At 41.0% G+C, this 14,928-nt stretch overlaps 2 protein-coding genes across 8 annotated transcripts in view; one reads left to right on the plus strand and one right to left on the minus strand.

Moving 5' to 3' along the window:
* The window catches only part of LOC108267316 (ubiquitin carboxyl-terminal hydrolase 29), a 30,132-nt gene extending 23,624 nt beyond the window's left edge, over nucleotides 1–6,508 (minus strand). For all 5 annotated transcript variants that reach the window (XM_017471335.3, XM_017471334.3, XM_017471336.3 and 2 more), the window contains exons 1-2: nucleotides 6,291–6,508; nucleotides 2,928–3,145 (exon numbers count right to left, since the gene is read on the minus strand). The gene's annotated coding sequence lies outside the window, so the exon portion shown is untranslated. The remainder of the gene's footprint in view (nucleotides 1–2,927; nucleotides 3,146–6,290) is intronic.
* LOC108262000 (ubiquitin carboxyl-terminal hydrolase 37) lies at nucleotides 5,752–11,385 on the plus strand. Of its 3 annotated transcripts, XM_053681786.1 has the most exons (13): nucleotides 5,752–5,923; nucleotides 7,014–7,132; nucleotides 7,275–7,862; nucleotides 8,011–8,181; nucleotides 8,425–8,556; nucleotides 9,324–9,456; nucleotides 9,557–9,699; nucleotides 9,784–9,883; nucleotides 9,979–10,061; nucleotides 10,186–10,316; nucleotides 10,461–10,504; nucleotides 10,637–10,703; nucleotides 10,868–11,385. In XM_053681786.1, exons 3-13 carry the CDS (start codon nucleotides 7,441–7,443, stop codon nucleotides 11,017–11,019), a joined length of 1,578 nt encoding a protein of 525 aa, XP_053537761.1. In that variant the 5' UTR covers nucleotides 5,752–5,923; nucleotides 7,014–7,132; nucleotides 7,275–7,440; the 3' UTR covers nucleotides 11,020–11,385. The 3 variants fall into 3 exon arrangements, with proteins under 3 accessions (XP_053537761.1, XP_053537760.1, XP_053537762.1); XM_053681785.1 differs by lacking the exon at nucleotides 5,752–5,923 and having other exon boundaries at nucleotides 6,768–7,132; XM_053681787.1 differs by lacking the exons at nucleotides 5,752–5,923; nucleotides 10,461–10,504 and having other exon boundaries at nucleotides 6,768–7,132.
* Nucleotides 11,386–14,928: the final 3,543 nt, after the last annotated feature.

Consider the following 14,928-nt stretch of genomic DNA (forward strand, 5'->3'; position numbering starts at 1 on the left):
AAGGGGATAAAACTAGTGATATTTCTATGTGGAAATATTCACCTTTTTGATCTATCATCACAAACCAGTCCTCAAACTGAATCTGTGGAACGATAAGTTTGGGCATCAGCATCTTGAACCTGTATGTCCGAAGAGTACCGTTCAGATGACGCAGTTCTAAAATTGGCCGCGTACACCTCTATTTTTTGCGGACCAGGAAATAACACCTGTAAAAACCTCCCTCCCTCAGGGAACGGGGTACATGTTCTATGGCCTCCTTGCCCAAGAGGGATCTTACTTCCTGTGCTAACGTTGGGCTCTGGTCTGTGCTGGCTACTGTGGTGAGCACACCTCTGAACCAGGGGGGTCGAGCTATAAACTGGACCCGGTAACCCTTTTCTACGGTAGACAGAACCCATGGAGTCACATTTGGCAGTAGTTACCACACTGCCAGATGGTCTTTTAGTGACTTTAACTATTCGGCATTCTATTGGAGGGAAAGCATCAGATTTTTGTTGACCTGTGACAGCTCGCTGACCAGAGAACACTGAAAACTCGGGACAGCCTTGGCTAGGGGAGGCCCTACAATAGCACTGGGGGCTAACTGCCCTAACAACCTCATGTCTCCTGATACGTCCCTCCACGGCCCCTCAGGACCACTCTTCTTTGTCTGCTTGGCCTTTATGACCATTCTCAGATCAGGCTTAGTGGCAGGCCACGTCTGGGGCCGCCCGGTTCCCCTGGCTGTCTGCGGGGGTTGGCAGGCTGCCATACCCGCCTCCTGTGTCTCCCTCGCACTAGTGCTGGCCCGGGCTCCACTCATGGATGCCCGAGTGAGCTTGAGACAACAGGGAAGGAACTGACTGAATGCAGCCATATGTCGAGCTCACTCGGCAGGTCTGCTCGATAGGCCTGCAACACTGTCATTGTCTGCAGTGACCCACAAGCAAGACATAGGCCTTGCCCACCAGTGCCATGGTGGCCTTACACGGTGGCTTGGATGGCAAAGCCGGCCCCCCCTAAATTATCTGCCATCGATGGAGAGAGGTAGCTCACAAGTGACTCCTCCACCTTCAGCATAGCTAAATAGCCATGCCGTTCATTCCCCACAATGGCCGAATAATCCAACATCATGGGGTTATAAATACGGCTTATGCATGGTTTTCCCCCCAGAAGCCTGATAATTTGTTATGCACTTTCTCGAAGAAAGGGGAGTTTTCTGCAGTGTGAAGGATTTACTTTCACTGGGGAGAAAAAAGCATTTCAACTGGCTCCGCTGGCGGAATGGAAACCGACTTATCGGACATTTTCAATCAGTATAAACAAATGGATTATTTTATCGCCGCAAGTCTGTTATAAGATAGGCTTTCTGTGTATGCAGTGTCATGACGGCCACCGCTTTGAATATGGGTGGGAACCGGATATGACATCATCCATCAAAACCAGGCAGACTTTTTTTTTACGTTGTTTTTATAATCTTTCAAAGCGGTGTTGTAAAGTACAGGATAGCACGATACCGCTAAAATTAGCGCTTCCATTTATTTATTTCTTCTTTTGTTTTAACTAAGAAGGTCATGCAGTGACATCGCGATCATCTATTGGCCACACGTCGTCACGTGATACGATTACACAGGTCAGGGTTCACCAATTTCGAATTTTACGAGCCGTGCGAGGACGTTGTGCGGAGAGAGAGAGAGAGAGAGAGAGAGAGAGAAACAAAAAAAGAAAAAGAAAAAAAAAAAACAAGATGGCACGTTGTCCGTGTTGCTGCTAGCTCAGTTTAGCTTGTTTTACTTTAACATTCTCTGACTGAAAACTTGGTGAAAATAGCGGAGGACAAGGGGGAAGACTGAGGATTGTGAAGTTAAGGAGTTGTGAATTTAGAGGTGGTGAGGAACTTGGACTGGGATTATTGACCGATGGCCTGTATAGGTCCGGAATGATACTTTCACCAAGTTCCTTGCAAACCTAGGGAAATGTCAGGGAAAGAGACGGACAGTGAGCGTGACAGTATGGTTTGCAGTGAGGAAGAGGAGAGGAGGATAAATGAGTGGGAAAATGTAGCAAAGGGGAAGAAGGGAAAAAGAAACATCCAGCATTGGAGAATCGGGAAGTGAGGAAAGAGGGTATAATAAATGTAGTTGTTAGATGTGAAGGAGAGGGAGAAACAAAGAAAACTGACACAATTAAATGAACAAAAATCATTAAGGGACAGATTGGATGTAATAATGAAATCCAAATGGAAAAGGTTAGAAAGCTGGAAAATAAAAGTTCCTAAGGTTGTAAAAGTGGAGGGGAAAGAGAATCAGTGGATGCAATGGTGTGATCTATGGGGGTTCCCATTCCTGTTAATGTAAGAGAACTAGAAGAAAGAATTAAAGGGTCATGAAACCTCCCTCTTTCAGCTCAGGTCTATCTCAATGTTTTTGAAAAATGCAACTTAAATGGGTGTGGATGGCTGTGGGAAAATGGGAGGGGCAGTGGGCGTGGCATGGGGGAAGGGGGGAGGAAGGGGGGAGGAAGAGGGGCGCGGGCCTTCAGAACACTCACAATAAAGATGGATAGTGACAAAATGTTTGCAGTGGCAGCAGTATGCAGGGCTCTGATGAGGCAGACTTCTCTCCTCCTGAATCCCCAGTGCTAAATGGAGCCACAGTAAATACCGGTGCACGTCATCTGCCCTATCTATTTAAACCATTGTCATGACTATGGAGGAAAGCAAAGCAAAACAAAACCCGAGGCAGCACGGATCGGAGAAGTGTCTGAATGGTGGCTAGCTAATAGGCTTGAGCTTTTCATGACTAAAAGGGGGAACTTTCTTCCCTTCAACGTGGACTCTCGTTGCATAGTTTTGCATGCGATGGCCTGCTGGCCCCCTTGGAGCTTTAAGCAGTTTAATTAGTTCAACAGTCAAGTAAAACTGTTATGGTTGAAAATTAGGCACATACCTCATTTGAAGAGACAGAAAAGTCCTTGGGACTTAGTACCGCATCATTGAGTAGACGCAAACTGCTTTCATGAGCAAGTCCGAAGTCCACCTTTCTCCAATTCTCTCTCCCGAGGGATGTCCACTTCTCAAGTGTCGGACACTAATGTGGACATCGTAAATCCTGCAGGGATGACGTATTTTTGTAGGCCACCCAGAAGTTAGCATCACCCTGGTTCCCTGCACAAAAAGCCAATAGAGAATGGGAAGTTGACGTCACGCTGCATTGAATTGTGGGTAATGCACCATCCTATGAGGATCCTGCTTCCCTTCTGCCTTGAGTTTGAGCCAAGTGTTTTGATTTTCTGTTGTGATTCAGAAAGCAAAATAGCCATGGTAGGTAGGGCTGCACGATTATGGCCAAAATGATAATCATGATTATTTTGATCAATATTGAGATCAGGATTATTTATCATGATCATTTATCACGATTATTCATTGATTTTAGGGACAACATATTTTTATTGCACTTTCACATTTAAATAAACAGACCGCTGCTTTCACCTCCATGTTGTGCTACATGCCTGCTAATGTACAAATCTTTGTATCAAATTAGACTGATCCTTAAAGTGCATCATCTCGTAGTAAAAAATATAAATAAAATTGTACCCAAAATATAGGATAAGTAAAAATAAAAATAAAATCAACCAAATGAAAATATGCATCAAATATAACAATATGCAACCAAATGAAAACAATTCAGGCGAATGCAGAAAAGGCAATAACAGTGTTTACAGGAGGTCAAATCACCCAATAGAGCGGCGCAGGGATGACGTCATTTTGTACCGGAACCCGGAAGTCATCATCACACCGGTTCCCTCGACAAAAACCCAACAGGATTTTCCCATAGGCTTTTGGATTATTGCAAGAAATAAGCTCTGTGACCAACAAAAGTATACAATACTAACACGTTTTGTCCATCAAGATCATTTTCACAAATGAACACAACATTTATGAAGTTTGAAATCTAAATACAATCTCCAGAAATAAACAGCTATAAATGAACTACACCACGGTCGCTCGACTTCAACGTCACCATCACCAAGCTTCTGAGAACTTTTCCAAATTTGATTAAAAACATTTTCCATAATAGGGATTTACTCTGTGGATGAATCTTCATCCACGTTTTTTGGGGGGAATTGTGCACAGCAAACCTGAACCACTGGTTATCTGCAAAGGTTTTTCCCGTTCGGTGTGATGACATTTAATGTAAGTTTAGTAAGCTCTTGATTTGATCTACAGCGGGGTTTTCTATGAGTTGAGGACGAACTTTAGACGTCAATATTGCAGTCGATCATGTTCATGTAATCGTGGGCAGTCAAAATCGTAATCGCAATCGATATTCGATTAATTTTGCAGCCCTAATGGTAGGCCAATCCTGCTGCATCAAAAATTGCAACCGTAAGTCACACAATAGGTCTGAGAGAAAAACTGGACAATGGAATACATTTTTTTTCGCCTTTCCGGCTTGTAAAGACAAGCAGGGGAGCAGCTCGAGCAGGTGACGAGAAGAGGCATTAAAATTTTTTTGTTTTTTTACATGACTTGTTTTTATTGTTTGTACAGAAACTTTTTAAATATATGAACAAAATAAAGACTTAAAACGATTTGCTAGTTTCTTTTCTTATTTATTGTTATTTTGTACACTCAAAACAGGTGTAACAATGCATAGAGAATAAAAAAATAATATAGTACAATCAAAACAATACAATATATATATAAGAAAATAGAACATCGAGGAAAAAACAACAACAATATAATATGATTAAAAACTAGCCATGCATGTACAATGGGCTGAGGAAACTTCCCCAGAGTTGTTTATGATAGCCCAAGGCTTCAGAGGAACCTCGCTTAGGAGCTTGGAGTGCATGACCTGTTGCATGACAGAAATATAATATAAATAGTAGATATTTATAATATATAATAAATAGGATATATAACATATATTTTATATAGTATAACATATGTAAATATAATAGTTAAAAAAACTACGTTATTTAAACATTTCAAAGATCATAGCAGATTTTTTATTATTAATAATGCTGCTGATTATACCCCCTGCCCATGAGTTAATTTTTAAAATAAAAGATAGCGGAGTGTTTTTTGAAGGTTTTTAATTTTTTGTTGTAATAATTGGCCCAAAATGAGGAGTGACACCTTACATTTGTGAGTATGACCATGCTTTCGCAGTTTGCCGGCTTGTGACTCTGCAGATCTTCACCCAGCTACTGCAAAACTGTTCATGAGCTTCTAGTGCTTTATAACATTCAAACTCACACACAGTGTAAGTACTAAGTCCAAAAACAAGATAGGTAACAATGTCTGGGTATGTTAGTGTACAAACAAGTGTCTGTAATCCAGTCCTGGGTTGCTAAATCATATGGATCGATGTTGTTAATTGCGTTTATTTAGTCTAAATATCGCTGCTTGACATCCAAATTAAGTCTCTCGGGGTAGGGTCCCTTTTCCTTGTTTTTTTCTCCCTTTTTCAACTCTTTAAGTGACAATTTAAGCAAGTGTTTATCCAAAAACAAAAGGTAAACAGACACCGGTAACAGAGCGTGATCCTCATAAGATGGCACCCACATTGTAACATGCAACACGCCGTGAGGTATCTTCACATTCTCTATAGGATTGTTGCAGTGGATTTGGATTACTGCAGAAAATAAACTCTGTCACCAACAAAAGTTTATGATTCTTACATGTTTCGTTCATTAATAAAATCTTCACAAATGAACACAAAATGTATGAGCTTTGAAGCCTAAATACAACCGTCAGATGTAAAAGCTAATGGTAGGCTCTAAACAAACTACACCATGGTCGCATGACTTAAACGTCACCACCACAAAGCTTCCGGCAACCCTTTCAATCTTAATTTAAAAAAAAACAAAACCACTACAATTGGAAAATACTATAAATTGATAGAGCTACAAGTTGGAACGTTTGAGTTGCAAGAGCGTGAGTATAAACACAACGAAGCTGTAGTAGATGAGTTTTCCTGTTTGGTGTGATGATATTTAATGTCCCCGACAAGCTCTGTAGTAGCATTTAGTCTCTTGTTAGCAACTGTCTTTTTCAAGGCATATAAAAGCTTTAAAAAAATCACGAGTGGGATATTACTGACGTATTTTATGTTGATAGAACGTGAAAAATATCTTGAGCTTGTGTTAACCACAGACCTTATTCTATTATTTATTGAACCCCATTTTTATTTTATTTTTTTAAATCATAAAAGTTATGAAAAGTAATGAAAAAAACTACAAAAAGAAGAAGAAGAAAAAAAAGATATCTCAAAAACAGATTACAGAACAGATAATCATCATACCTGGTCTCCTCCAGTAATGGGGGGGCGTGCCACATGATAGGGGAGGCTTTAGTTACAAAAAGTTGAGAATCTATGTACTAGGCCATATTAATGTCTTCCTGCCACGCATCCAGGCTGGATGTCTTTTGTGTATTTATTTATTTTTATTTTACTTCACGTGCACGTGCATCCCGACCTGTAAAGTCTTCATTTCCTTTCCAATGAATTCAAGTTGCTCGAAGCCGTGCTCCTTGAGTCCTGCACTCTCAGTACTGGTTTATGATTGGTCGAATGGAAAGCTCGCATCTGATTGGCTACATAGTACTACAGACGCACGTGGGAGGAAAGCGCGCCGCCAGGAAAGTGTCAAAGATACACACACACACACACATCCAAGGCGATTAGCGCGCGAATGACGATTTGCAAACTTTCTGTGCACGTCTATGAATTGTGTTTTGCGTTTGTGAAATGTATTTTTACTGATATATCATTTTATTTTGCGCACGTGAATTGCTTTTTGTGAATATACTTTTTTTTTTTTTTTTTTTTTACGTGCACGCGAATTGTTTTTACGTGCACGTGAATTATTAATGAGACTGATCTAGCTCCATATTTCGTCGCGCTTAAAATTGGCTCGCGCTACAGTCACTAGGCGCCAGGGATGTCATGTGACGTCAAAGAGGCTATATTCTATAATTCGAAATTTCTATCGAACTTCTCATCAGAATTCTGATCTCAGCGCAGGTCGAGGAAGCAGGAGCAAAGAGACATGATTTTACTCCGAGCGCGTTGAGAGAACGAGTCTTTTCTTTATTGTGAACAAGTTCAGTGAGAATTCAAAAAAGCAGCATTTTGGGTGGAAGGTAAGAAATTCTTTCACCCAGACACTTTCACACATCACATTTAGTGTTAGTTATTGAAAGTGAAATATCTCAGGATCTCAAAAACACGTCTTCTAACCTAAGCATTAATCTTGTGTCTGTGTGTTTCTTTTATTATCTGTAGGATGAGAAGGTGTCTTTTTCAGTACCTGTGACACCTACAGAAAGGTAAGCTACATTACAGGTCAGAAACTCCAACAGAGACCCTGCAAACTGTCTCTGTGAAACTGTTACCGGGGTCCACCCCGGGGCAAACCTCAAAAACAAACAAGAGATCTCGCCTAACTTCAATGGAAACAACAAATACACATTTACAAAACTCACTGAGGATCAAGTCAATGATTGTGGAAAGGAACAACACTACACTGTATGTGCAAGAAAAGGAGACTATAGCAAGGAAGGAGACGGCCTTAAATAGGCTTAATGTGAAAACGGTTAAAACAAAGCCAACCTCAAAATTCCCAGGGACGAAATACACAAGGGCCAAAGAGGTCTGTGTGAGGACATATTTACAAAGCTCAGAAGGGACCAGGAAGAAGATGACCCTGCCTTGCCAAGAAAGCAAGGCTTCAGAAAGGACGGAGGAAAGGAAGGAAACAATCCCACACAAACTGGAGAGCGAAATGGCAGAGCTCAATGAGGAACTGGAGGAGCTGAACGTTTCTTCCTACATGGAATTCACCAAACGTGTGCCATATGCATGTGCATTCAGGTGAGAGACAAACCAGTTGAATGGACCAAATTAGCATGATGTAAGTTCTTATATACAGCGGAAAGTACAAATGTATTCCTTAATATCCGGACCTGCAAACACACAGACACCAATGGTCCACTATAAACTCAATGCCTCTCTGTTTCAGTTCCAATGAGATGATGCCTGAGGGAAGCACAAAGAGTCCGAATCCAACTGCCTCTGGGGGAACCATACAGAGTCAGTGTCGAACTCCCTCTGATCGAATCATAAACATCATGACTTCAATTTATACTCTGTTCTCTGACACAGACTTTGACTCAAAACTGCTCCCAGGAGGGTATGACACATCGATATGTGTTTGTTTCTCATTTAAAAATAATATTCAGATCGTAATTAGTTGAAAGATTTTATGCTTACTTATATTTGGTATTGGAATGCATTAGAATATTAATGAGCCTATACATTTATACAGAAAGAGTGAACATTAGCAGTAGTGCTGTACTACGTGTTCATATGTTTACACTGCCCTAGTGTGCTGTTGTGAATCTGAATGTGTATCTAACAGCTGGATCTGTTGCAGGTTGCCTAATTTTGGAAGCAACTGCTACGTTAACGCAAGTCTGCAGTGTCTGTTCACCGCCGAGAGTTTCTGCAGAGAGCTCTCCGACCTGCTGGACAATTCTACACACACACTGGAGTACTCATTCCTCAGGTACTAAGACATTAGAAATGTTAACTAGCAAAGGGACTACATTAGGAGACAAATGTAGGATAATGAACATGAATGAACAAGAAATAATAAAAGGGTAAAAGGATCGAATGAAGGCTTGAGAAAGCAGCTAGATCATAAGTTTTATAGATGGAGTGATTGTGATCCAGAGTTGAGGTGCTACAATACAACAGAAGAGACTCACTCATGTGTACAACTGTTATTCATTGTGCATCAGACAGTAGACAGGAATCTAATGGCGTTTTCACACTTAGTCCAAGTACTCGAGTCAATGGCTGCAGTGACTAATTGACAAAATCGATAATAAAACGTATGAGGAACCAGCAGTAAAATGTACAGAATATGACACCCGGTGTTAGTGTTCACAAGTGTGAAAATGACCTAAGAGTGTGAGATCATAAAGGTAGCAGGAAGTGAGAGTATTCAGCGCCTTTATTAAAGAGACATGGGATTTTGATCCTTTTTGTTCTTTGACGCAGAAACAGTACAGATTTTAGAATGGAGATTTGGCCCGTGTAAAATCGTCTCAGGTGATGGTAAAAAGCTGCGCAGCTGCACTCTGGACACGTTTTAAACGCTAAAACTTATTGACTTATTATTAAACTCTAAGACGTATTATCCCTGCGAGGTGGAAATAGCAATTATTTCAGCAGGCAGAAAAAAAAGTTGATTTTGGTAGAAGAAAATGTGAGACAAGAGCTGAGTTTATGTATATGAGTTATAGGAGGTTTTCCCTGGATCCTTTGCAGATGTTTTGTGGAGTTGTCCAGGTTGAGAAACAGCTCTGAAGTTCAAGGTGACAGCGACATGAGTTTGTTCCTCCAGGCCCTGATTATATCAGCTACAGAATACAACCCAGAATTCACCATCGACATACAGAATGTGAGCACACACACACACACACACACACACACACACACACACACACACACACACACACGAACATGCAGAAATATGATTTAATGTGTGTGTGTGTGTGTAGGACGCCCATGAATTCCTCTGCTACTGTCTGACCCAAATGGAGGAGTCTGGGCGAAAGCTGGGTTGGCAAGAGGATGTGAACCCTAGATGTCCAGTCACGTCCAATTTCAAGTTCAAGATGAGGAACATTATAACCTGCTACAGGTATGACATGTAACGTAAAGAGTTTGGAGTTTGTACATGATGCAGGTGATGAGTAGATGTTGAGATGCATGTTGTGTGTTGCAGCTGTGGATCCCAACAGAACAACAACGTGGAAGTGTTTAATCACGTCTCTGTGCCCCTGAAGCACGACTCAGTGGACCGGTGCCTCTCTGACGTAGTTCATGTGAGCAACTCTCGGCCTCCTTCTCTTTCTTTTTTATATCCGTCACCCCATATCATCACTGACTCCTCTGTGTATGAATAACATGTATATTGTAGAAGCGGACATTGTTAGAGAGCAAGTGCAAGGTGTGTGGAGGAGACTCTGCCAGCTCCAGGTGGACGTTCCACACTCTGCCCAGGTAAGGCTGGAACACCGCAAGAAACTGATCAGTCAGTCGTGCATCGACCACAAGTGCTGTAAGAGTGCCACCAGTGACTGCAAATCTTCAGCTCTAACATTACCTCATTTCTTTTTCTCTTCAGGTTTCTGATTCTGCAGTTGAACAGGTTCAGGATGACGGAATATTACACAGTGCAAAAGGTGGAGACGCCAGTGGACATCACACCTGAGCTGCAGATAAACTGCTTTCCTCAGTCAGACACGCCCAGAATAGGTACGTCACATGCAAGTAAACAGTCCAAGTCTCTAAACCACGATAGTCCAAGAAAGTCCTGTAATGTTTACAGCCAGGATAAATCATATCCAGATTAATTAAAGGAGAGCTAATCTTTCTTTTGTGCCTTCCTTTTTCATGTAGAGAATAGCAGAGCTGAGGCCAGAGAGACAGACAGAAATGAACTGGTGAGAGAGAGACAGAGAGACACAGTGAAAGATAGGAAAGAGAGTTAGGAAGGAGGATTGAACACTCTGTAGTGTGTACACTCGAGTTTTGTGTCTGTATGTGATCTGTATTGTGATGTGTGTCGTTTTTAGAGTGGATCAACCTCTACCTATCGACTGATCAGTGTCCTCAACCACATTGGAAGGACAGCATGCTTTGGTAAGATATAAAATACACACACTTATAAATACAGCCTGCGTATGTGTTTATAAATGAATTAGGAAAACACATTTTATAGCTGTACATATATATTTTTATATTTTACAGTGAAAACATTTTGTAGTGATAGATATGTAATATTGCTGTGCATGTCTCTTTACCAGGACATTATGTGAGTGACTGTTCCAGTCACAATTCTCACCAGTGGAAGATTTATAACGACCATCTGGTTAGGCTGACCAGCGAGACGGACGTGTTAGAGAGGAGGTCGACCAGCGCCTATGTGCTCCTCTATGAGAGAGTGAGCACTGGGTGAAGCCCTTTCTCTTCTCCAGAAAGCTGCGAGAAGATGGAGTTGTGGTGAGAGGTGTCAGATTGATGACCTCAGTGGTTCACAGTGTGCCTAAATGTCAGGGTGTGACCGACGTCCAGATAACCGATGAAGATATTCTTCTGACGCACAGCCATATGTGCAAATTTTCTAAATGTATCTATGCTTCAACCAATCAGAATCATTCGACCTGACGTAATGACTAGCTTAGCGATTGTGTGAAAGTATAATTGTTGATGTAAAGAGTGTGTACGCAGAGCGGCCTACGAACTCCTGGCTGAGTGTGAAGCTGACCTCTGCTTGATGAAACTGCAAACCATTTTTCAATAAAATGTTCTTCAATTGATTGCATCTCTTGACTCCTGGTCTTCATTCATCAAATCTGTTCCTTGGGTCTTAAACTGTAAATTCCCCTACAAGTCCTATACGATCCGTAATATAGTTTTTCCTGTACACATGTACATTCATTCAATTAGCCAATCATGTGACAGTAGCGCAGTTGTTTAAATTCCTACACTTACAGGTCTTGAGCATTAGGTAAAGTTTACATCAGTGATCAGATAAATAAAATAAACAGGCTGGTTTGAGTATTTCAGAACCTCTTAAACTCCTGGGAGTTTTTATGCACAACAGTCTCTATAGCTGTACTCACCAACCCTGTTCTTGGAGATCTACCTCCCTGAAGACTTTATCTCCAACCATAATCATGCCCACATGACAATCTAATCAAGAAGTGCCTAAGAAGTTCTTGATGAACTAAAACAGGTGTGTTAGATTTTGGTTGGAGATCAAACCTGCAAGACGGTAGCTCTCAACGAAGAGTTGGCGACCACTGCTCTAACAAAAACAAAACGAAAAACAAACAACAGTGAGCAGCAATTATGTGAGAGAGGTCAGAAGAGATTGGCCAGATGGATTGCCTGGTAAGAAATACAAAAAACATCCAGTGAATAGTGTAGTGGAAATCAATATTTCCAGCCTAAGTCAAAAAACTGCAGAGACAGAGGGTTAGTAGATAAATTTTATTGAAATAATAAATGAGACAGTCTGTAGAGGGTCCGAATTGTACATACACAAACATGTCTTTATATACCTCTCTTGAAGCAGTAAAATTATCCCTAGGCAGGGCATTCACCTTTTCGTTCTAGAAACACACCAGTCTCCATTGCCTTAACTCATTATTTATGTCCATATGATACCTTATATTTGTGGTGTATGCGTAGTCAGTTGTATTTTCTTTAAAGGTTTTACCAGACCTGGGTTTTTTTTACTTTGTCACATAATTCACCCTATAGTCTCATCTTGGTACTTTTCCTCCTGGAATTCTTATCTCTTCTTTTGACACCGATTTGCAAGCTAAGAGGGCTTTGTTTGGGAACTCAGTTCTGGTATGTGCCTAATTGCTTTTTTTTTATTGCCACAAAGTGAAGCTGCTTTAGACAAACACAAGGTTCTTAATTTACTGCCATAGAGTGCAGCTGCTTTAGACTAACACAAAGCACTTCATGTAAACACTTAGAATACCACTTGTTAAAAGTGTTTTATAGTTTTATATTAGGCCTGCTGTGCAGAGAGGTATGAACTGACACAGAAAACAATTAGGCCTGCTGTTTAGTAAGACAGAATTCTTCTAGCTCAATACACAATTAGCATATAACTTCATCAACAAGTGTACTTATGAATTTAGATAATGCTTCAAACAAGTAATTCTTAACTGTTGGGTATACATACCAGATTATACCTGATTAACATATCCAAACATTAGTGAACTTTGTAGTTACACACATTGATTACACTTTATATTCTATAAAAGTCCTCAGCTAAACCCATGCAAAGTGAGCATCATCTTGGAATGGAGTTTGGTGATGTATGAACTGGCCGATGTGCCTCATGCCTTCTGTGTTCTTTTCGGACTGATTTATGCCCTGTACTTGAACTATCCTTATCCTATCCACTTTATTCAGCAAGTAATGCTCAACCTGGGAGGTAAGCTGGCACCCCAAATTCAATCTTTGAAAAATCAGCTAATAGTAAAACCGGCCTCCCAATTGTTATACTGGTTTATTTGTGGTTAATTTGTAATGTTGAAGTGCATCTTTTGTGATATTGACACTGATTTTGTGGTCTGATTCAATTCTTATTTGCAATGTTCCTATTTTGTTCATTTCATGTGAATAGCCTCATTGGAAATATATTTACAGAAAAACTATTGTTGATGAAATACTTATTTCCCTCACTGTGTGTGTGTGTGTGTGTGTGTGTGTGTGTGTGTGTGTGTGTGTGTATTATATTATAGATAATTTTTTTTCAGCTACAATGCCAAAAAGAGAAACTTTGTAACACTGCACTTTTAGAATAACATGTTTATGGACAAGTTTCCTCACACTGATAGTTCAGAAGACCACATCTTTAGGAAGTAAAATTTGGCAAATAATTTCACAGAATTTTCTTGACTGTGTGTGTATTCTATTTTCAATTAAAAATTTAGTTGAAATAATAAAAAAAAAAATCCTTTTGGTCTTTGCTTGCTTTTATGCTTTTTACTAAGTTGAGTAATTGGACAGAGCAATTGATATTACAAATGATTTTGAGTTAAATCAACTTGGAATTTAGTCCATTGAACTTAAAAAATAATTGTTGGAATGGCTGGAATGTTTAAGTTAAGTTCACTTAAGTTATCAAGTAAACATTACTTAATTTTTTTTTAAGGCAACCACTTTCCTCAAATTTTTAAGTACAATCAACTTATCCAGATTTACAATGTACCCCACCAGACAGAGCTGGGAAAACGTCTTGGTTACGCATGTAACCCTGTTCCCTGAGAAGGGAACGAGACGTTGCATTTAACGTAACAGTATGGGAAGCGCCTCTCTCGCGTGACCAGCATCTGAAGCTTATGTAAAATCATACCTATTTATAGGCCTGCTATGATCAGGTGACATGGATGGCACCTGTGAACCGCGCCATCAGCCTCTATTATCTGAAGTGAAGACGCAATTCACAGGCAAGCCCTGGTATGACAAAGCTACTCAATGTCTCGTTCCCTTCTCAGGGAACAGGGTTACATGCATAACCCAGACGTTCCCTTTCAAAGGGAACTTTGACGTTGCATTTAGCATAACACTATGGGATCGAGAATACCCACTCCATCATACCGATATCATCGTACGGCCTGTTCAAAAAGACCCAAGCCCGAGGGTCACTGCAAGACACTCGAGCCCGGTTGTGGAATGAATATCCAGGCTGTAATAATGAATTAATGTGTGTGGCGTAGACCACCCTGCAGCAGCACACACATCCTCTAAGGATACCCCTTTGGACACAGCCTTTGTGGAGGCGACTGCCCTAGTGGAATGAACCATTATGCCCAGAGGCGTAGCAAGACCGCGTGCCTCATAAGCAATAGAGATTGCTTCCACTATCCACTTAGAGATGTGCTGCTTTGACACAGCATCACCTCTACTGTTGCCGCCAAAGCAGACCAGCAGCTGCTCTGACTTACACCACTGGCCGGAGAGGTGGATGTAAGTACAGAGAGCCCTTACTGGACACAGCAGGTGCATTCTCTCTTGTTCTGGTGTAGGGAATGGAGGTGGGCAGATAGCCTGCAACACCACAGGGTGGGCAGCCGATGTAGGCACCTTAGGAATATAATCCAGCATAGGATACAGGAAGGCCTTGACTAATCCAGGGGCAAAGTCAAAGCAGGAAGGGGCAACAGAGAGAGCTTGTAGATCTCCTACTTACTTAGAGATATCAGAGCCAGCAGAAGAGCTGCCTTTAGAGTCAGAAGCTTCTCAGAGGCTGACTCTAAGGGCTCCAATTGGGTCCCTGACAGACCTTCCAGGACCACAGAAAGGCCACTTGAGTGCATACAATTTCCATGGGGATGGT

The sequence above is a fragment of the Ictalurus punctatus genome, chromosome 7, assembly GCF_001660625.3.
Source record: "Ictalurus punctatus breed USDA103 chromosome 7, Coco_2.0, whole genome shotgun sequence".
NCBI classification, from domain to species: Eukaryota; Metazoa; Chordata; class Actinopteri; order Siluriformes; family Ictaluridae; genus Ictalurus; species Ictalurus punctatus.

Bases quoted from the DNA above. Each gene is read 5' to 3' on its own strand.
- LOC108262000 (XM_053681786.1), top strand. From the start codon at position 7,441: ATGGAAACAACAAATACACATTTACAAAACTCACTGAGGATCAAGTCA. The intron at 9,457-9,556 runs GTGAGCACACAC...GTGTGTGTGTAG, and splicing joins TCACCATCGACATACAGAAT to GACGCCCATGAATTCCTCTG. The intron at 9,884-9,978 runs GTGAGCAACTCT...TGTATATTGTAG, and splicing joins GCCTCTCTGACGTAGTTCAT to AAGCGGACATTGTTAGAGAG.